The sequence below is a fragment of the Rhamphochromis longiceps genome, linkage group LG7, assembly GCF_057381845.1.
Source record: "Rhamphochromis longiceps isolate RC_006_pf linkage group LG7, R_longiceps_female_GT1.1, whole genome shotgun sequence".
Taxonomy (NCBI): domain Eukaryota; kingdom Metazoa; phylum Chordata; class Actinopteri; order Cichliformes; family Cichlidae; genus Rhamphochromis; species Rhamphochromis longiceps.
In genome coordinates, this window is record NC_140563.1 from 50,688,075 (window position 1) to 50,710,258 (window position 22,184).

The following is a 22,184-nucleotide window of genomic DNA, read 5'->3' on the forward strand; positions in this document are numbered from 1 at the left end:
TCCGGAAACATTTCTCAGGGATTTTAGTCCATATTAACATGTTATGCTACACATACAGCTGTCAGAAAATGGGTAAACTGTGGTTATAAAAGGATGATTAACATGGTGGGCACCAATATACAGCTAGGCTCTGGTGTTTAAATGATAGCTCAGTTGGTTGAAAATACTCCCCAGATCATTACACCATAATGGATTGCATTTATATAGCACTTTTTGAGACCCTCAAAGTGCTTTACATTAAAATTCCACTATTCATTCACACAATGGTGGAAGCGACCTACAGTTGTAGCCACAGCTACCCTGGGGCTTGCCCAAGGAAACAACGACCAAGACAGACAGAGCTGGGGATCGAACTGGGAACCTTCCGGTTACAAGATGAGCTTCCCAACCCCCTGAACCACGATCGCCACCACAACAAGCCTGTCTTGAACCTTTGACATGAGGCAGGATGGATCCAGGCTTTCATGGTATTTAGTGAATTTGAGACTTATCAGGCAATTTTCTAGTCTTCGATTATCCAATTTTGGTGAACCTGTGTGACTTATAGCCTCAATCTTTATGTTTAGCTGATTTAGCTGATACCATACCTGGTGTGGTCTTCTGGTACTGTAGCCCATCTGGTTCAAGGCTTAACATATCAGAATTCCCAGAAGAGTTTTATTCTTTCTTTTTAAAATAAAACAAAAACAAAACAAAAAGTATTCAACAGGATAGATCGATAGACAGTTAGATCAAAATTAAGGATGAATGATTGCTGTACCGTGTGTATTATGATGCGAAACAAAAAACAGCAAAACCTAAATACATTAACAATACTAATTACCCAAAGTGATGCAGCAAAATTAATTAATTTCAGCTTCTAAATGGTAAAGTCATTGTTTGTGTGATGTTTGTCTTATATTATCAATCATTTTAAATCTGAGCTTTCTTTCTGAGCTTGTTCAGAATACTGTCTTTAAACCTAAAGTAAGTTGTTATATACTAAGAATAACCTTTAACGATGGAAATAAATAATATTTTGTCTTTACATATTTTATTTTGTGGAGTTGAATGCTCTTTCATTCAATCACTCACTTAAAATTACCCTATACGTTAGCGACACGTGGAAACTACAATTCCCAGAAAACCTAGCAGTTGTCTCTCTGAGGTCACCAGGAAGCTGCTTCTTCACAACAGACGGTGTTCGCTAATTATTCACCGGCGTACACCGCAAGCAGCCCAGCTAGGCGGAGTTAACCACTCTATTAAAACTAGCTCCCCAGTGAACTCCTTCAGAGTTGTTTACTTCGTATAAACCTCTTCTGAACAAAAAAACATCTTTTCAGCTGAACAGGTGAGGACGAGCAGGAGGCTTGGAGGACGGTATATTTGAGTGAGAGTTGGGTTTTATACAGCCTGTTGGTTGCACCTGTGTAATTTGGCCAGAATTACTTTTTATACATTTAGCTACGATAGTAACTCTATGACAGTTATGAGCGGTTTGGTATGACTGTTTCGTGTGTGTTTCTTTCTTAAGTTTGTTACTGTTATGTCGTAAGCATGTAGTTGTTGTTTAGTACACACGTGATTCACCCCAAAGTGTTTCAGACATATCCAGCGGTCACTGTAACGTCAGTCTGCTCAGGCGCCCGGTGCACGCAGCTTCAGCAGAGGTGTCTTGTCTTCTCCTTGAAAGTAAGCCAAACTGCTCCTTAGTGCTATACAAAGTGTCGGACGCAGTGTGAAGATGTGCTCCACTTGTGGTGCTGTAGCCTCCCCTTGTTGCTTCGACTGTTCATGACGCATAACGTAACCGAGAAATAGCCCGTTTTGGGCCAAACTGCAGTCAGTGATTGGCTCAAAAGCATTGAGTTTGTTGGTAGTGTAGTGTCGTTACTTGGGTACTAAACGGAGCTACGTGTGCATGGTGCCATAGACAGTATAAAGTAACGGAAAGAAAGGATTTCAGTATAAAAGTAGAATCTTATACTGTCTGTGGACATTTGTGTACTGTAGTGTGCATGGTTGCACTCACTGATAATGGATGTCACTTTGACCTTTGAATAAAATACTCAGGTCCAGTTTCAAAGTCTAAAGTTTAAACGTCTCTGTCGCTGCAGACCACCAGGAAGGCTATTTCAACTGTGGTTTAGTTTGTCCTCTTCTGGTAGTCTTGGGTGCTTGAAAAGAAGACAACGGGACTTTCTTGTTCTTTAGTTCTGAAACAACTATTGGAGATTCTTAATGATCCTGGTTCATTAACTCACTATTGTGGATACCCCAGGATAATTCAAGGTGTGAATTGTTTTTTAAACATTACCACCCTCTGCCACAATGTAAGCTATTAAGGGCGCATGGGTCAAATTGTGACTGGGGAGGGATCTCAAGACTGCATTGTAGGTGGGTGATAGTTAGTGTCTGCTTAGTGACGGTCATTCAGAGTGGATGTAGACAGCCTCCTTTATCCTTTTCTTAAACAATTTCTCTTGGTCAAAAAGATGAACATCTACTATGACCTGGATGACTGAGGACCTGCACAGACATCCATCTTATGTTTTTACTATAATACATATTTACATGTATATGTTATACTTAGAGACTTAGAGAGTTTTATTGTCGTTGTGCAGTTTCTTGCACAGTGAAATTGGGCAGCTGGACCACAAGGTGCAAAAGTAAAGAAGGGAAAACAATATACAATGAGGGGAAAATAAATAAATAAATAAATAAAAAGCAATATATTTTATACATATATGTGTGAGTGAACTATATACATGGTGTATGCATAGGAAACATTGAAACAGAAAATAGTCTGTCAGTATACTCTACACTACTTGCCAAAAGTATTTGCTTGTCTGCCTTCACATGCATATGAAGTTGAGTAACATCTTATTCAAAAACCATGGGGTTTAAAATATGTTGGCCCACCTTTTGCAGCTATAAAGGTGCTCTGTCAGGTTGAGGTCAGGTCTCTCCAGGCAAGTCAATTTCGTCCACACCAAACTCATTCGAAAAAAAGATATATCGAAAAATATATATAAAAAGATAAAAGGATATCGGTGAGTAGTGGCAGCAAGTCGCGCCAGCGTTCACTCAACCGGAAGATGATAACTTGTACCTCCAATGGCATTGTGGAACCTGCTTTGTGGACTGATGTACAGTTTTGTTGGAACAGGAAGGAGCTAAGTCCAAGTCCCCACACAGTGCAGCATGTTTTACACCGCTTTAACTGAAGCTTTGGATTGCGCTTGGCGATTTAAGGCTTGGATACAGTTGCTCAGCCATGGAAACCGATACCATGAAGCTCTCTATGCAATGGTGTTGAGCTAATCTGAAGGCCATGTGAAGTTTGGAGGCCTGTCGTGATTGATTCAGGAAGTTGGAGAAACCTGGCTACTTCTATGCACCTCAGCATCCACTGACTGCTCTCTGTGATTTTAGGTGGCCTTCCACTTTGTTGCTGAGTTGCTGTTGCTCCCAATCACTTCCACTTCCACCGACTGTGGGAGTCACTCTGGCACTGATTGCTTTTTCACAACAGCAATGTCCTTAATAGTAGCAGATCCAGTTTTTCTTGGTTTGTTTTCAGCAGACCAACCACATTAAAACCTCACCAATTTTACACTTAACCTTGGGTAGGTCACTTAAGAAAGTCCGCAGATACGCAGTAGAACCAATATAGGACTTTTAAGACCAATATTGAAGCTGATATTTAGTAAAAGTCTGATCATTTTTTTCTTTCAGAAAACATAGCAGCTACATGTAATTATTTATGAGTCCTTATTAAGCTAATATGACAGTGCTGTATAAATTAAACTGTTTTATTGTCCCAATAGAGAAGTTCCAGAGCTCTGGTTGATGCAATATCAACACTCATAATATGAGTATTTCTGTTGAATGAGCATCATCCATCCCTCTGAACTCTCTTCAAATTTGTCTTGGATTACCAATGTTTAAATAAACCAAAATGCGTGTTTCTTTCATTTCATATATAAACTGTCTGCCATAAGAAAACTCACTATTTTGTTTATCTTCAGGCAAATTCACATTACAGTACAGCTCAGGTACAGTGTTGAAGCTGTGTGTTATTGCCTCTTAACACAGTCTGGCTCCATTGCCAATAGCATTCACACAGAGAGTAGTGTTCTAAGGATCCTCTGATGCGATGTGGCTTTGAAATCTGTTTTTTGATTTCTCACTCTTCCCAAGGTCGACCTCATTCCCCTTAAACAGAAGGTTTGTCGCCCAAGGATTTTTCACCCGAAATTGCACTTTCAGAGATTTGTCCCGGTTGCCTGTGTGTTTCCCTTTGATGCGCTGCAAAGCTTTCCATCTTAAAAAGAAAAAAATGATGTTGCTGTGTTGCAGCATGACCACAGCATCAATTTAGATGTTTGACGGATGTGCAAAGCATAAAATGGGCCCCCTTTCTCTGTCTTTCCCACAAAATGTAGGCACAATAATAAAAGATCATGTGATTGCAGGTCATGAGCAACATAGAAATGAGATCACATCAACTGATGTTACCAGTCCAGGAATGGGGCTGCTACTGTGCTGTTATTAACAGCTTTTTCTCTGTCACAATGTGACACCCACTTTGAGCTGCAGGGCATAATCAGACCGTACCATTTCTGGCACTGAGTCCAGAAATGAAGCTGCACTTACAGTTAGTGCTAAAGGTTCCTCATTACAGCCAGTACAGTGTTGCTGTTATTGTTTTCATCTCAGTTTGAGTGTGTTTGTCAGTGAGTCATCATGGAAAACTGCTGTTCTGGAGACATGTACTGTTATATGAACTACATATTCTTGCAAACACTTTGACATAGACTGGCAGACTTTTAGACTGTATGTGTGTCTGATAGGGCTGCCACGATTTGTCGACTAGTCACGATTACGTCGACTATCAAAATCGTCGACGACTGATTTAATAGTCGACGTGTCGTTTGAAGCTTTGTAAGATCGCAAAAGACGCAGGAATAATAGCAGGATTTAAGAGTGTAATAACGGACTGAAACAGAAGATGGCAGCACTGCATGTACAAGGATTCCAGCTGCCGTTAAACCCCGAAGAAGAAGAAGTAGCTGTGTCCCAGAATTCATAGCGCAGCCCAGCTTAGTTTCCAACAATGGCGGTAGCTAGTTAGTTTTAATATTACTCTTATTATTCTTTCTGGGTCACAAAATAAACGTTTAACATATTTTCAGGCGAGAATGTAGCTGTGTAAACCTCAAATATCGGCTCAGTTTATCAGGACACCACATATTTTCAAAAGCGCTCCGACGTTTTCGGAGACGTCTGTTACCCACTAGCTCGATAGCTAGCCGGGGGCTAGGTCACTAGCGCCGTGAGAACACCGGACTCCCGGCAAATTGTTTTCAAACCCACCGCCGTCTTTCGCGACTCAGGTTAAATATATATGAGTCACTTAGATAAATTAAAAATGTTGTTGTTTGGCTTTTTTTTTTTTTTTTTTTTTTTTTTTTTAGTATTTTATTTGTTCCTGAGTAAATCGGTTTGGCTGAGATTAAAGTTATAGTTTTTACACAGCTGAATAAACGTCAAGCAGACAGCTGATTATCAGAAGTGTGAGATGCTGGAGAATATACCCCGGTGTCCTGTTATATTTTAGATAGCAAGGAGTTTATTAAACTTTACCGAAACAATCTGCAAATTTCATTAAAATTGAATAAACTATCATCTTGTCTTTATTTTTAGTTAGCACCTTAAAAGCTTAAAGCTGTAAGCTAATGATAGTTATATAAGCTGTAGTTTTACGTCCAGTGGATGATGATCTGATTAGTCGACTAATCGCAAAAATAATCGGTGACTAGTCGACTATCAAAATAATCGTTTGTGGCAGCCCTAGTGTCTGAACAGATTTTTGTCAGCTAAACTTAAATTTCTCCTAACATCACAGGCTCTGATATTAGCCTCCCCACCCCATCCCCCCCAACTACTGCTATTGGTGTTGCATTGGATTGCATTAAACTGAAAGAAGTTTCTGTTATTTGATCCTATAGTCCTTTAATCATGGCACTGGCTGGGGTTAGAGTTATTGAGCTGGCAGGCCTGGCACCCGCACCCTTCTGCGGCATGATCCTGGCAGACTTTGGTGCCAAGGTGATCCGTGTGGACCGGACCAAAGTTCCTACGTCTTTGGACACACAAGCGCGGGGGAAACGATCTGTGGCCATCAACTTGAAGACCACGGAGGGTATAGCTTTGCTCAGGAAGCTCTGCATAAAGTCTGATGTGGTCCTGGAGCCGTATCGCAAAGGTGAGACCTGCAGCACAATAGTGCCAGCAAGGTGTCTTGCTCTCTACAACATTATTGTACTTATGTACAGAATTACTTAAGTAATTATAATGTTTAAAAACAACTTAATTCTTATAAATTCACTTACATAACAAGTTGGCAATTTAGGGAAAGAAAACTATATATCCTAATGTAACACAGAAGTATGGCTCTTTGAGTTATATAAAAAAACTTTGTGTTTTATTATACTCCTATTTTTTTTACACATAGAAGATTCTTAATTTTTAAATGCCATTGACTCTTATGTGTCTTCAAAGGGTTTACATAAGGTGACAAGCCACGTAGGAATATGAAAGTCTTTGAAAACCAACATCAGCAGTAGCAGAAACAGAAAAGGTAATGTGTGATTAAATTTACATGTGGACTTAATTTTGACTGCCCAGGTGTTATGGAGAAACTTGACCTTGGTCCACATGAGCTATTAAAGGAAAATCCTCGGCTGATCTACGCTCGCTTGACTGGATATGGTCAGAGTGGATCTTATGCCACCGTAGCTGGGCATGACATCAACTACACTGCCATGTCAGGTAACACAACTGTTAATGCTTTCAGATCAAAATTTTAGACTCATAAGACTGCAGACTTCATCAAATATTTATATGTATTTATTATTAATTGACATTTATTTTATCCTTCTTTTACGTGTGCACATGAGCTGTGAAAACAGGCCCTTTTAAGGGTGTCTGCATCTCACAGTTAGAAATGAGCTCAATGCTCCTTCATGTTTAAAAAAAGAAGCCAGTTAAGGTGGTTTAAGCACTGATCTAGGATGCTTCCTGGTCACTTCCAAGGTGAGGTGTTTTGCAGCAGAACCAGGATACACTGAGAGAATATGGGCCAATCCATTAAACACCAACATATTTAAATAGCATCATTTCAAAATTCTTTAAATAGAAATGTTAACATTTTCTTACCTACCATGTGGCGTTACCTTAACAACCACAAAGGCTTTTTTTTTTATCCTTCTCTGGCTTTGTGATTAAACTGTTTCCTTGTTTCGTTTTTTTCAAAACAGTGTAGTTAGAACCATTTCTTCAAACTTAAAATTCATATATAAAAAGGTATGTACTCACATTCCCAGTTCCCATTTTAAAACTTCATGGCAGCGCTATAAACTGTGTGAAAGACTGCAGACTGACACAGGGTTTGAATAAAAGGGTTTGAAATGACAAGGGAGCCTTCATGAACTTGATAATTTGAGGTTGGGATAACCCTAAAAAAATTAAAATCTTAACAAGAGTGTAATGTGTGAATCTCTGAGAACAGTGGGAATGGGTTTAAGTCACTCATAAAGATGTCGGCATCTCACCAGAAGAACCGGAGGCAGGGACCTTTTCTGGCCATTCACTGTAAAGCCTAGAGATGGTTGTGTGGGAAAATCCCAGTAGATCAAGAGTTTCTGAAATATAGACTTGCACATCTCGGAACTAAATCATATCACATTCAAAGCCACTTTGATCACTTTTCCTCCCCATTCTGATGTCGTGGTGGTTGTGTTGATCATGTCTGCATGCCGAAATACACTCAATTGTTATTGGCTGATCAGATAGATAAAGGTAAAGATTCCTTTATTGTCGCTATACTTGGGCATCGTAAGGTGTAATTAGAGCAGAGCTTGCATTTCAGCAGACTAGCGTACATACATTCTTACGTGCTCTCACTCAGATATTTGTGTTAATGAGCAGTTGAGCATGTCTATCTATTAAAAGGACAAGTGGGCGTATGACTACAAACTCCCAAATGAGGTCTGATAATGTAAACGTACTTTCTAGTTGTGCCTCCAATTAAACAAGCCCCAAGAAACCTTTAATAAAGCAGGATTTACTGCTTTATTAAAGGGTTCTTCTTCAGTCTTGTTAAAGCATTAATGAGAATTTTAGAAGAGGTTCTAGATGTTTCTTTTATTCATATTGTTAATATCAATCAGTTGGCACCGGTTATACCAGATGAACTTGATGGATTTTTGAAAATATATTAAAAAGCATTTAACCCCCCACACACATTCCCCTCTCTTTCACCTACGTTTGGTGTCTTTACGAAATGAAAAAAGGCCATCTGCATGGCCTCTTGCACTTTCATGGCCATATGCTGGGTAATAAATTGTACTCACTAACTGCAGCATTATTTTATTTTATTTTTTTCAGAGAGTCTTTGCAGTCACCCTAAAACTCTGTTCAAGAACACATTTCTGTTATAATTAGCCCATTAGTGGTTTCCTAATAATATCATTTTAGTTTCAGCAAAGGAGGTGAAATATTTTATACATACATTTACACTTACAAGGATGCATTTTAAAGGTCTAGATAACAAGTTTTGATAGTCTGTTTGGGCTTTATCTTGCAGCACACCAAGCCAAACTATCCATGTTTATAAAGGATTAAAGGGAATGATGACATCAATGTAAGCCGAGCCAAAAATATTGTCTTATATGGTACTTTGTGAGAAAACAACAGAAACGATTTTTTTTGGCCTTATTATAGGGCCACGGGTCAGATATGAACCCGGGCCGGCCACGCTGTGCTATACAGCATATGGTCGTCGCCTCATCCCAGTAAGCTAAGTCGGTGCCCCAAGGTCCTTTTATGCTATTCCTTTGTTACAGGAAAAGCAAAAGGAGGGAAAAAATACAAAGCAAAGGTTACATGCTGCTTTAGCAATGCCAGCAATGGATTTGACAGACTAGAAGAAAAATAAACCCATTGAAGGAGTTCTGTTCACTTGCGCACCACTAAATATCTTTCATGCATTGCTGTTTGTTGTGGCTCTTTTGTTTTCACTGAGCTCAACAATACTTGATTTTCTGCGTAAAGCTTCTACTTTTTCATTCCTGTCATAGGCCTTTTATCCCGGCTGGGTCGCAGCGGCGAGAAGCCTTACGCTCCACTGAATCTGTTAGCAGACTTTGGAGGCGGTGGTCTTACGTGCGCTCTGGGGATTGTCCTGGCGCTGCTGGAGAGGACAAAGTCAGGGAAAGGACAGATCATTGATGCTAGCATGGTAAGCACCACTGATGTAAACAACTACTATCATGAACTGTATAAATGTAATAGTTAGAAATTTTTGTTTTTATCATAACATGCTTAAGGTGCTTGGTACAAAGTGCTTGGCACATATTCAGACTTACAGAAGCCCTGCAAACTTAAGACTATGTGTTCTGTTTTATGTTGCACTGCACTGTGGTAAACTGTGTGGCTGTTATACCTTTCCCCCTGCAAGAGCATAGGAAACACTAAGCACACTATGAAAAATTAGTTTAATGTACTTATTGTAGTATAATAAAAAAGTAATCAGTGCGATGTCCACTCCGCTGCCCGTGTGAGTATCTTCAAGTGATTATATTTCCTGTGATAGTAGGATAAGTCATTAGGTGGATTCCTTGCAAACATCTGGTTTATTAGGCAAAGACAGAAAAATGCTAGTGGGTGTGAAGCAGTTATAAATGTGTGCTCTGAGCTTGTCTTATGACAGAAAAATGTTTAGAACCAGGCGGCTGAATTAAAGTGATAGAAAGTGTTAAAGTATTTACAATGATTTGTCAAAATGCTGAAAAAAAAGAGCAGTATTCTTTGCTCTGAAGTGCAGCTACAGACTGACAGCCCTCACGTCAAATGCGCTGCACTGTTCAGATAAACAGAGTTGAGTCTGTCTTTAAACAGGAACATCACAACATCCTTTGGAGATTTTTGTTTAGTGCAATACGTTTGCAACCCTTTTATCCTGTTAGAAAAAAATAGCTACCAGTGTGGCTTGAAGTTGCAGCAGTTCTACAGTTTTTACATAATCCATCCATTCTTCTGTTCTCTTCTGCCTATCCAACTCAGGATCGGGCTATCTGGAGCCCATAGCAGCTGCCATAGGGCAAGAAGTGGGATACTTTTAAATAATAATTATATAAAATACTTCACTAACTGAGCGGTCCTGTATACTCTCAAGCCTATTAGACTATTTATCTATTTGTTGCTGCTGTCAGTGTAATGTTATAGAATAATATGAACTTAAACTAAACGACTTCAGAACTTTAACATATAACAACATTTACAGGTATGTTGTAATGTGTTACGTGTGTGCGTGTACGTGCGTGCGTGCGTGCGTGTGTGTGTGTGTGTGTGTGTGTGTGTGTGAAATCATGTAAAAATGCAACGGTATAAAATGCTGTGTATTTATAAAATGATAGATAGATATTCCTCTGCATTCCTAAGACAACAGTCTGCTTTTAGGATGGACTTTTTCTGTTTTCCCACATAGCATCCTCTGCACTTCACCGCTTCTCTTTAACTCATATTTGCAAATCTCTGGACAGGGAGGGATAAAACTCGATCATGTTTACTGAGATCAGCAGCAAACCTTTCAGATTAAAAGTCATAAATACGTGAAAATGATGCAGCTCTGTAATGTGTTTTACAGACTCATGGATCGCAGGTAATTGACGGCGGGAATGACGGTCAAGTTAGAGATGATCTTTTCACTCTGTCTTTTCACGCACTCTATCAGCTCAGCACAGCAGCTGTGCCATCAGCTGCAAAGCCAACAAACTGTACATGTAATTTCAGAGATGCCCTTCATAACTGAAGGATGTGCCAGACAGCAGCTGTAGTAGATAGCTGCAGTTTCGCAAGTTGAAAGAAGCTGCACATCTCACCCCTGTGGGGAACTGTTCACTGATCACAAGTTCTGAAAGTGAAAGTTATTTTGGCTGTAGAGAGATTTGAGATGCAGTGCTAAAGCTCAGAGAGGGGATGAAGTTTAATATTTTTACATTTTTAACTTGGGTACACAAGTTTGAATTTATTTGGGGTTTTATCAGATCCACTTAAGGTAAAAGGTATTAATACAGGCTCAAAGTTTAACACCACTTGAAAACGGGCAAAAATCATATTTTGCATGTTTGGACCTTAAAAATGTTCCAAGTAGAGCTTCAACATGCAACAAGAAGAAGTGGGACTGAGACAAAACATTTTTCTGAGCATACAATTGTTTGAAAACAATGCTTAAGCTGAAACAGGCCGTTTTACAGCAGATGAAAAGTTTAGGACCACACCTCCAAAAAAACTGTAAACCCCCCCAAAACATAAATGAAAGTTCCAAACATGAACTCAGTAGTGAGTAGCTCCACCATTATTGTTTTTGATCACTTCAAAAATTTGTTGTGGCATGCTTGATGCAAGCCTTTCCATGAGGTGACTGGGAACATTTCTCCAAGTGATGAAGATGTCCACACGAAAGGCATCTATTGTCTGGAACTGTTGTCCATTTTCGTAAACTTCCGTTGCCATCCATCCCGAAAGGTTCTCATTTGGATTTAGATCACGGGAAGAAGTGCCTTGTCCTGTGGGCATTGTGCACTGTAGCATTGTCTTGTTGAAAAACCCAGTTGTTACCATGCAAACAAGGGCCCACGAGGGATGCTCTCTGCAGCATCTGGACATAGCCAGCAGCCGTTTGATGCCCCTGCACCTCCTGAAGCTCCATTGTTCCACTGAAGGAAAAAGCACCCCATTATGGTGCCTCCTCCACTTTGGCGCATAGAAAACATTCTCATCAGAGAATAAAACTTTCTCCCACCTTTCATTGTCCCATGTTTGATGCTCTCTTACAAAGTCCAAACGGTCAGTTCTGTGGTGTTCAAGGAGACGAGGTCTTTGAAGCCCTTCAGTCTCAGATGCCGTCTGATTGTTATGGGGCTGCAGTTGGCATCAGTAATGGCCTTAATTTGGGTCGAGGATCGTCCAGTGTCTTGACGGACAGCCAGTTGGATCCTCTGGCTCAGTGCTGGTGAAACCTTTTGGGGTCTTCCACTTGTCTTTTTTGTTCCATAACCCTCAGGATCATTTAAGAAATTCCAAATGACTGTCTTACTGCATCCCACATCCAGCAGCGATGGTGCACTGCGAGAGACCCTGCTTATGCAGTTCAACAAACCTGACAAGGCAAAGGCCTTTTAACTTCTTGTTAGTGATGTTGATTGACTACATCTAGTAGTTTTCTCAGCTGCATCCAAGCGTTAGTGTAAAGCATGCTGCAACCAGAGTGAGTTGGGCTCAGCACCGTAGTTCCAGTGAAACCAACTGTTAGTACTCTTACTAGCATACCAAGATATTTTGTACAATTTCACGTTCCAACATGACTGTGTGCACCAGTGCACAAAGCAAACCCCATAAAAATCCCATAAACACACTAAAACCTTGTGGGAAACCTTCCCAGATCAGTGGAAGCTGTTACAGGTGGAAAGGGTGGGCCAACATCATACTAAACTTATGAATTAAGAATGGGATGTTTAAGTTTATGTGCATGTGAAGGCAGAGGAGCAAATAGTTTTGGCAATATAGAGTATGTATTAGCGCTGTATTCAAATTCATAGAACTGTTTAATGCATTTTATGTTTGTTTGGTCTGGTGTAATTTCAATTTTCATGCTGTGTTACTTAGTGTCCTCACCCTCAGGTTGTTAGTGGCATAAGCATATGCATGTCAGCATCCACTTAATGAGGGATGCGAAATGCAGAGTATTACAATTCAGTATAAAATCTTTGGCTTAAATTCAGCCTTTTTATGAAACTTATAATATGTGTGTTAAATAATTTTTTTTTATTAATGCATACATAATTATGGTTTTACCCTACCTACCTATCCTATACAAACATGATCAGTACATATGTTGACTGGATTTTACTGTAGTATAATCCAGTCAGGTACAGCACTTTTATGATGGCTTAAAAAAATCTATCCTCCAATTAGAATAGAGACAGTTGATTAGATTGTAGAGGTGTTGGGAAAAGACCATTAATAACCACAACGTAAGACTGCACACTAAAACTTGCATCTTTCGTATTGTATTTAATTAATTTTAACGTATTTTTATTTTACTTGTAGAATTCTTAAGGCCAGATTTACTAGTGGGTTTTTTTTTGTTGGGGTGGGGGGTTGTTTAGTTTTTTTGAACTACCAAAAAGAATAAGCAACTTTGATAAGCTACTATTGAGATGTCCTAAATAGGCATGGTGATAAATTGCGACTGAAAGGCAATTTTGAATGTTATTATTTGTGATGTGCAAATTTATAGAAAATATCATATCAAAACCCAAAATTAAGATACTGTAGTATTTATGTTATTCTTTCTAACTTGATTTTCAAAGGTTTGAGGCTGGCAGAGTGGCAACTTCTTGCATTTTGTGCCAGTACTTACAGCTTTATTTTGTGCCTGATATGGCTGTCAGTATTGCTGCTAGGAGCATTTGTTCATTTGGGCTTCCAAGAGGAGAATGTTATGTTGGTGCAGGTGGACTGCTTGAAGCTGTGGGGTGGTGCCAGAGCTGTGGCTCTGTCCTGTTGTTCTTTATGCAGTCTCAATCAGTTCCTTCGCCCACCTGTTTTTCATCTCCTTCCTCTGCTGCTTTAAATGACCTGATTCAGTCTCACGGCTCTTCAGCCTTGAGTTTTGAGGCAAGCTGAAGGTTGAGGTTAGTTCCTGCAGTTTTGTTGGTCCTGGTGAAGTGCATCCTATCCACTCGTTAGTCCCTGGATAAGCTTCTGATTATTCACTAACCTTTCAGCATGTGGCATTTTCTCTCCCCCACTATCCAGCTTACTGTCTTTTTGTTGCTCTTTTTGTACTTCACTATTCTTTTTTCAACCATTTTCGTTCTGTTAATGCAAATGGAATGAAACTTCCCAAAGGTGTGTATTTTTTTGGATTTTTTAATTTTCAACATCAGCTCCTTAATAATATCAATAATATTCACTATACACCAAATTGTTCCTCTTGATTATATCGTGGCTATTTTTGGCCAATTGAAACCCATTATAACCACCTTTTTTGATTCCTTGTTACTGACAGTACTATATCATGCGATTTAGGTAAAAATGCTTTCATTCTAAACTCAACACATGAAAATTGTAGTTTTTTGTTAATTTATGTTGTAATTTATGTTAGGTCAGTCTGTCTAGTCTGTCTAGCTAGCCAGCTAACTAGGCCTCTTAGTTAGCTAGTTTAGAGTTTTTCTGTTAAATTATGTTGTAAATTTATGTTGCATGTAGCACCTTGGTTCCTGGAGGAACGTTGTTTCGCCTCACTGTGTACTGTTAAACTGTATATGGTTGAAGTGACAATAAAGCCAACTTGACTTGACTTGACTTAATGTTTTTTACCAAATTACATCATTTACCCATTTTTGGCCAAGCAAGCGATTTCATGTAATATTCCGAGTTTCTAGTAGCGGCCTTTGATGGCTTATCACACTCCAATGGACCAAAAATAATGAAACAATTTTGACATAGGTTTGATCTTAAGGATCTAATAGTTTGTGTTTGAGCATGACATTGCAGCACAAACATGTATTTGCAAGATAGACTGGAATAAATAATGATGCTGCAGTGAATTTCTGTCGATGCAGGCTATTGAGCCCAGTCAAACTCAGCTTTGAAGCACATGCTAAAAGCACTTTTACTCAGTATTTTTCATAAAAAGAGACCATACCCAAAATGTTAACTCTAAAAAAACCCAAAACCCAATCACAGGACATTTTGTTCAAACCTGCAGCTGCAGCTGCAGCTGCAGCTCAAACGACAACAGCACTGTTTCTAACATTTTGAGTTATTTTCCAGTGTTAGAAAATCAGCACTGCTCAGTGTTAGCCATTGTTAATCTTCAAAACTGACTAGGTTACTTTTAAACATATAACACTGTCAAAAGTGTTAATTTAACACTCAACAGTGTTGTATTTAACACTCAGAGGTGTGGACCCATATAGACACTCTCCAGTGTTAATTTAACACTGGAGATTTTGCTGTGAATGAAGTGAGAAGAAGGTGCAAAAGGTGCACCTCCAGGATTGCAGCAGCAGCCCCTTGCACCAGGTGTAGAAAGTGTGCTACAAAAACCACTCTACTGTGGTTAGTACATCTTGCTGCTAATGAGGATGAACACAGAAGCACACACTGGAATATAAAATTGTGATTTTCTTCTTGGCCATTCATTCAACCCCCCCCCCCCCCCCCCCCCCAGTAACATTGTTACTGTTACTGACCTGCGATGATGATAAAAAAAAATATTAGGTTTCATCATTCATATGCTAAAAAATGTGAACTCTATTACTATTTTCCCCCAAAAGCGTAGTAATAATACATAATCTGACTGGTATTCAAAGGGTATAATATCTGAATTTGAATTATATTTTGGTTTTCATGACTAGGACTGGTGCTAATTTAAAAAATCAAGTCAATGAAAGTAGAAAAATGCTTTAATATATATGAATTTTATAGACATTTGTAACATAAACAGGGGTGGCCATTTTTGGCCACGAACAAGCTGAGAGGGAGTTTTTTTGTTCTTCTGTCACTGCACAAAAAAACAAAGACGCATAAAATTCATTGATACTGTTAATTATTGCTACACATCTAACCTCCATCATGGTTAGAAAAGAAATCAGATGGCATGTATTATTTTGAAAAGAAATTGGGGTTTTATGATGTTTTCCATTTATGAGTTCCTAGGATTATGTGATCTAACTGGTATTCAATGGTATTCAATAATCAATGTTGATGTGAATCAATGACATGCGCCAGACTCTACTATTAAACTGGTGTTTAAAGGGTTAAAATTTTTAAAAGTAATAACTATTTTATATTTATGAAAAGAACTGAAGTTAAGCTTTATGCAGAAAAAATGGCAAAAAACCATAAAAATAATAAAAATTTCATTATTCTATAAGTAGAATAATGCAGATGTTGTTTTTCAAGTTGTTAATGATACTACATAGACAGAACATCAATTTGATTAGTTTATTATATTGCCTTGGATTCTCTTTAATGAAGCGTGAGGTTGTAGAAACACCTGTTGTGGCCTGTTCTATGTGTCAGTGCAGGAGCTGATTAAATGCCCAGCAGTACACCAACTGCATCACAACTACCAACTGTGACACATGTTCGACATGATTTCTAATTTTTCTCTCAACATCACTGGTCTGCTATCAATTATATTATTAGTGTCCATTACTGTCCGTCCGTACCTGACATGCCTATCGTTTTGATGCTTAGGTGGGCTGCAGCCAGTGCCAGCACGCTCTGTATCTGAAGGCAGGGTGCATTACACGCTCATCGTGTGCTTTTCTGCCATTCTGACATACGTGGACATATTTAAATTCACACCTGTGGGCACTTTACAGACAATTTCAGGGAATTTAGAAACATTGATTGTGAAAGAGTCACTTGAAGGTATGATTACCTGTGTGTGCAGCTTCCTTTGCTTTGCTGATTTCCCCCCCATTGTTTAGTAATCTACTCTGAAGCTTCAGTGTTCATTCTCACTGCCCTCCGAGCTCTTTTCAGTGAAACGACTCTGGAAGGCTCGCTCAACACTACACTTTATACTTGGCAGCAGACAACAGACAGGCAGTATTTAGATGATAATAGAAACCACAAAAACAGCTAAATATAACTCAAGATAATAAATACTGGGTGCTTGTTCAGCAGGTGGATACAGACACAAGTCCAATAAGCAGCTGCTTGCTAATGTTTGCCAAATCGATTTAAAAATCTATGATATGTCAGTGTTGTGTTCCTTAGTTGTTTGCGTTGCTTCCAAGCGGTTAAAGACATCAATGATTGCAGGTTTTATAGCTTTAAATAAAGACAGACAATGATCTCCTATTTTTCTCCTATTTTTGTGTCAGCTCTTGCTCTTAGAGATCTTATTGAGGGGATGAGTGGATTCAGCTGCTGTATACAGTATGAGGTACACAAGAAAACAGACTATTAACACTGCACTCCACACTTATGGTCTCATTGTTCTAAACCAGAAATGCATTTTTCATGAGTGAAGATCATCAAAAGAGAAAGCAATATTCTTCAAACAATAATTTGGGGGGTTTTTTGGCAGCGAGTAACAGTGAAATCACTGAAGCCCCGACTAGCTGGAGATCTTTCTCCACTCTGCTTTGTCTCTGACGGCTCACAGAGCTGTATTATATAGATGCACAGCTTGTAAAATCCGGGGCTGATGCCAGCATTGGTTTTTATGATAACCATTTGGCCGGTACTAGTGCCTTTGTGCTAATTTAGTGCTGTCGTTGACCCTTCTAGTGCCAGGCAAGGAAAAAAAACAAAAAAAACGTGAGGGGAAAAAACAAAGTCCAAGCACAAGATTAATGTGACTCAAAGCTTAAACTTCAGCCACTGCCATAGTTAAATGTTAATTATGTGGTATGTATGTTTAGCTGATGTATTGATAAATCCAGTTAAACGTATTTGCTCATGTAACCCTTAATAATAAGCATGCTGTCAATTAGAGGTCACACAAAGTGATTGTAATCAGCAGTAAGAGAGTGATGGTAGTTACTCTCTTACTGCCTTTGCAGAAGGACTATTGCTGACTGATTCCCTCCCAGCAATGTTATTATTTGCATTTTTTATGTCATGCATTCATTATTTTTTTGATCAAGCTTTTTCTGTTTACTCAGCAGCAGTGGAAGCGGCACCAGTTTAAATAAGCTCTGAATACAGAAAGCTGTGTTAGTATTTAGAATGTGATTTGTGCGTGTCGTTGTTGCACTGACACCACATTTCATCTTTGCTTTGTATTTTCTGTTCTCTAAAGATTTTCATGCCAACCTGCTTAAAAAAACAATATCCTCTGTCATATGTGTGACAGTTATCTACACTCACACTAATGAATTAAAGGAAAAAATAAAAATGAAAAGAAAATTGTTTCTTTTTTTTCAATGACATGAAATATGAATCCCTGTCTTCCTGTCTCATACTCTTCAGGTGGAAGGAGCAGCATATATGGGTTCGTTTTTATGGAAATCTCGTAGTATTGGTTTGTGGAACCGGTCTAGAGGAGAAAATATGTTGGACAGTGGAGCTCCCTTCTACGATACCTACCAGACTTCGGATGGACAGTTCATGGCTGTTGGTGCCATTGAACCTCAGTTCTACAAACAGCTGCTTAAAGGTTTGTTGACTTATTTGAATCAACAATAGGAAACATTTATGGTGGCTAAGAATCAAGTTTAAGGTTCAATCCAAAAATGAATGAATCAGAAAACTGCCTGTAACCCATCCAATCATGACTCTGATCAATATTTGAGCAAAGTGAAGCATTACAGTACACTGCCAAAGTCTCGAGCTAGCCCTCATTGCTTCATATTTTACTTGGAAAATTGGAAATGAATGCAGCGATTTGTTGAAACAGGCAAACACTGAAACTGAATTCTTACAACAACTTTTACTCTTCAACACAGCTTGGATTCTCCTACACAAGCTTTTTTTTTGTTGTCATTTTTAAGTGGTCGTCAGGAATATTTCTCCTGACTTGTTGAAGATCATTCAAAGCCCTTCTTTGGATGTTGGCTGCTTTTTGTTTTGTTCTCTGTCAAGATGATTTTTCAGTAATATCTTTTTCAGTGATAACTCTTTCAGTAATCTTGAGGTCTGGGTTCTTTCTATCCAGGTATTCTTTTACTGCATTGACAGTGTGTTTTGATGCTGAAAAATGAAGCCGTTGCCAATCAGATGCTTTCCGGGTGGAATCACATGGGGGATCAAAATCGGACAGTAGTTTTCTACTTTCGTAATTCCATCGGTTTTGAAAACATGCCCAACACCACTGGCGGAAATGCAGGCAGAAACAGAAAATTTAGCATACCTCAGCCTTCTCTCCCTGTTTGCCTTCCTCAACAACAGCGTTTTTAGAGCCATGCTTCCACTGAGACTAGTTCTGATGAGGCTTCAGTGGATGAATCAACTGAAGGGCCAGATGCATCTCTCAGCTTCTGTGTCAGGTGTGGATTTTTTTTTTTACCTTTTTCATAAGGACGTGACTTTCAGATACTGCTCATCTGCTGCAGAGTTTTTTGGTCCTGTCACTTTTTTTTCCTATCCACCTGTCCAGTTTCCTCAATATTTTTTACATAATGTACATCATGCACATGTGTCAAGTTTTCAGCTAATGGCTCAATGGTGCAAAAGCTATTGAAGGCCTGTCAAACTGTCATCCCCTGAGTTAGGTGCCTTTTTGAGGCTTGGGCGATTCATAGGTCAGTATTATGTGGCACAACATTTCTCTAAAAATGGCCAAAAAAGAATGACGAGCCGCCTCTTATCTCTCAGTAATATGAAGCGTTGGTAGGTCTGCACGGCTTCAGGGTGCAGCATGTCACCATCAATTTCTAGGTCAATGCCTGAGAGTAGTTTGTCATCATGAAACTGCCCCAGTGGGAAATGTCCCGTGGGAAGAATTTCCAGAGAATTTCCAGAGCTGGCGGGACCTCATTCTAAGGACCCGCACTTCCAGGACCCCGCATTCACAGTGCCACCACGTTGTGGGATGGATTATCTCAATATGGCAGATGTGCCCACTACCACACATTTGGACTGATTTGTGACCACTGTTTGGGAGGGATGGTTATATTGTGTATCTGGAATGAATTTTAGGTCTCTACGTCCATCCCATGGGGAATGGGAGCAAAAACAAAAGTGTTGCGTTTATATTTTTGTTCAGTGTGTGTATATATATATATATATATATATATATATATATATATATATATATATATATATATATATATACCTTTTATGTATTCATTATATGAAAATACTGCGCTGCTGATCACTCCTGTCTGTCGTATTTGGCTGAAAGAGAAATTGTGCATAAGAAATTACAGAAAAAAACTGCTATATTAAAGTCAGTGCTTAAATCCTGCACATGGAGTCATTATTCATTATTTAGTAGAGCAGTAACGAGTGGTTAAAATGATTACATCATGTGGCCAACTTGGACCTTCAGCAAGATCAGCAGCCCATACTGAGATGAAAGTGTTGGCTGCTTCTGCACCAGCTTGTTATACTGAAGTTTATTTAACTTGATATTACTTTTGGGTCATAAAAAGTTTTGTTTTTTTGTTTTTTCTTTCTAGGCTTAGAGTTGGATGCTGGAGAGTTGCCTTCTCAGATGAGCTTTGATGATTGGCCAGAGCTCAGACGAATCTTCACAGAGCGTTTTGCCTCAAAGAGCCAGGCGGAGTGGTCAGAGATTTTTGATGGGACTGATGCTTGTGTTACACCTGTGTTGTCTTTTGACCAGGTGAGCTCACACCCACATAACCGGGAAAGAGGCTCTTTCATGAAGGACTCCAGTGGGGAAGAAAGCCCCCGACCAGCCCCGGTTCTGTCTCGCACTCCTGCTGAGCCTTGCCTCACCTCCGACCCCGTTACTGGAGAACACACGGCTGAGGTCCTACAGGAGTACGGCTTCACATCCCCACAGATAAACCAGATGCTGTCAGCAGGAGTCATAGAGTGCAATGCTGTGAAGGCAAAGCTGTAAACAAACAATCAAAACAGTCAAGTTATAAATGTTTGAAAATCACACAGTGGCACCACCTTTTAAGATTTGAAGGAATCAGTAATTAAACATGTGATTGACATACTGGAAATAAACAACTGGTTTGGATAAAGCAAAGCTACATGCAGAGCACATTTGAGTGACTAACAGTAAGATTATGTCTAACATAACTGCGAACAAATCAAAAGAGAAACTAAGAAAGTTATTTTCTTTTCATAAGCTAGGATTTCACAGGAGGCTGCTGTGTGCAAAGTAAACAAAGATTTTTACTAATTCACTTCTGCCTATGTGTCTTGATTGGACAAGACGCCCTCAGAATATGTGAGTGAATTTTTTTTTTTTGCAAAGCACAGCATTAATCATAAACTACTGATATCTGCTAAATTATCCAGCTCAGGGTGAGCAATGGTCATACATAGCAAAAGAGGATTGGATATCTCCTGAAAGCTCAGCAGTACCAATAACTTTAAATTAATCAGACTTTGTTGTTGTTTTGCTCTCCCACAACAGCTTTTGATTTGTGTGCACTAATTCTGACACACAGATTGTTTAGAAAAAATGGTTGTAGCCAGACATGATGTCACCCACTAAAATCATCTTTTCAAGACGTTGGCTTGGGGTTTCAAAGCTCACCCTGCGTTTTTTTATTCTAAAGAAGGCCATAATTTACACGATGAATGTCAAGCTGTATTAAATGAGATCAGAAACCAGTGTTCGTGATTCATCGGTAAACTGTTTACTGAAGTTTTCAATTAGCATTAGGCTTGTTTATATCCAGAGGAGCTGCCCCCTGCTGGCTAATTGAAAGAATGAAGTTCTGAGGGACTTCCATGGGCTTAACTTTTCAAAACCACATGGAGACCTGTGTCTAACATTCAGTAGATCCGACTTTCGTGTTGCACTAACTGCACATTTCAGAGACAGGAAACGTTACGCCTACAAAGTGAAAGTGAAACTACTGCATTGATTATGTTGACAGGAGGCAACTTGGTCCTTTTTCGTGTAAGTGAAGTTTAAGTCACTTACCAATATCTCTCTTGCAAGCTACTAATGCAACTCTGCAAGCTCAAGTTAGGAGGCTCTGAAGATGATTCAGATTGACTAAATAAATTACTCAGTAGCTCATTGGGTATACATGTTCAGCTGCTTGTTAATCCTAATCCAATTAGCCAGTCACCTGCTGAAGTTCAAACTGAGCATCAGAATGGAGATGGAAGCTGATTTAAGTGATTTTAAACAGGGCACAGATGTTGATATTTCAGAAACGGCTGACCCGGCAGGCTGGCTGCCTGCTCAGCCCTCTCTAAAGTTCAAAGGTAATGGTCCTAAAAAGAGAAAATATCCCCTGAATGGCAGTTATTTGGGTGAAAATGTTTGGTTGATGCCAGAGCCCCGATTAGAATAACCATTCATTGCAGTCAGTGTATGCTGAAGAGCATTTGTGAATTCACAACACCTCAGATCTTGAAACTGATGGGCTACAGCAGCAGAAGACCACACCGGGTGCTGTTCCTGTTAGATAAGAACAGGAAAAAGGCTGCAATTTGACAGTGAA

At 39.3% G+C, this 22,184-nt stretch overlaps 1 protein-coding gene across 2 annotated transcripts; it reads left to right on the forward strand.

The window, feature by feature from the left end:
* Positions 1–1,197: 1,197 nt before the first annotated feature.
* Positions 1,198–20,995, forward strand: amacr (alpha-methylacyl-CoA racemase). Of its 2 annotated transcripts, none has more exons than XM_085414146.1 (6): positions 1,198–1,333; positions 5,997–6,253; positions 6,676–6,819; positions 9,129–9,289; positions 18,052–18,238; positions 20,202–20,995. In XM_085414146.1, the coding sequence occupies exons 2-6, from the start codon at positions 6,007–6,009 to the stop codon at positions 20,609–20,611; spliced, it is 1,149 nt and encodes a 382-aa protein (XP_085270272.1). In that variant the 5' UTR covers positions 1,198–1,333; positions 5,997–6,006; the 3' UTR covers positions 20,612–20,995. The 2 variants fall into 2 exon arrangements, with proteins under 2 accessions (XP_085270272.1, XP_085270271.1); XM_085414145.1 differs by lacking the exon at positions 1,198–1,333 and adding an exon at positions 1,605–1,674.
* The last annotated feature ends 1,189 nt before the right edge of the window (positions 20,996–22,184 follow it).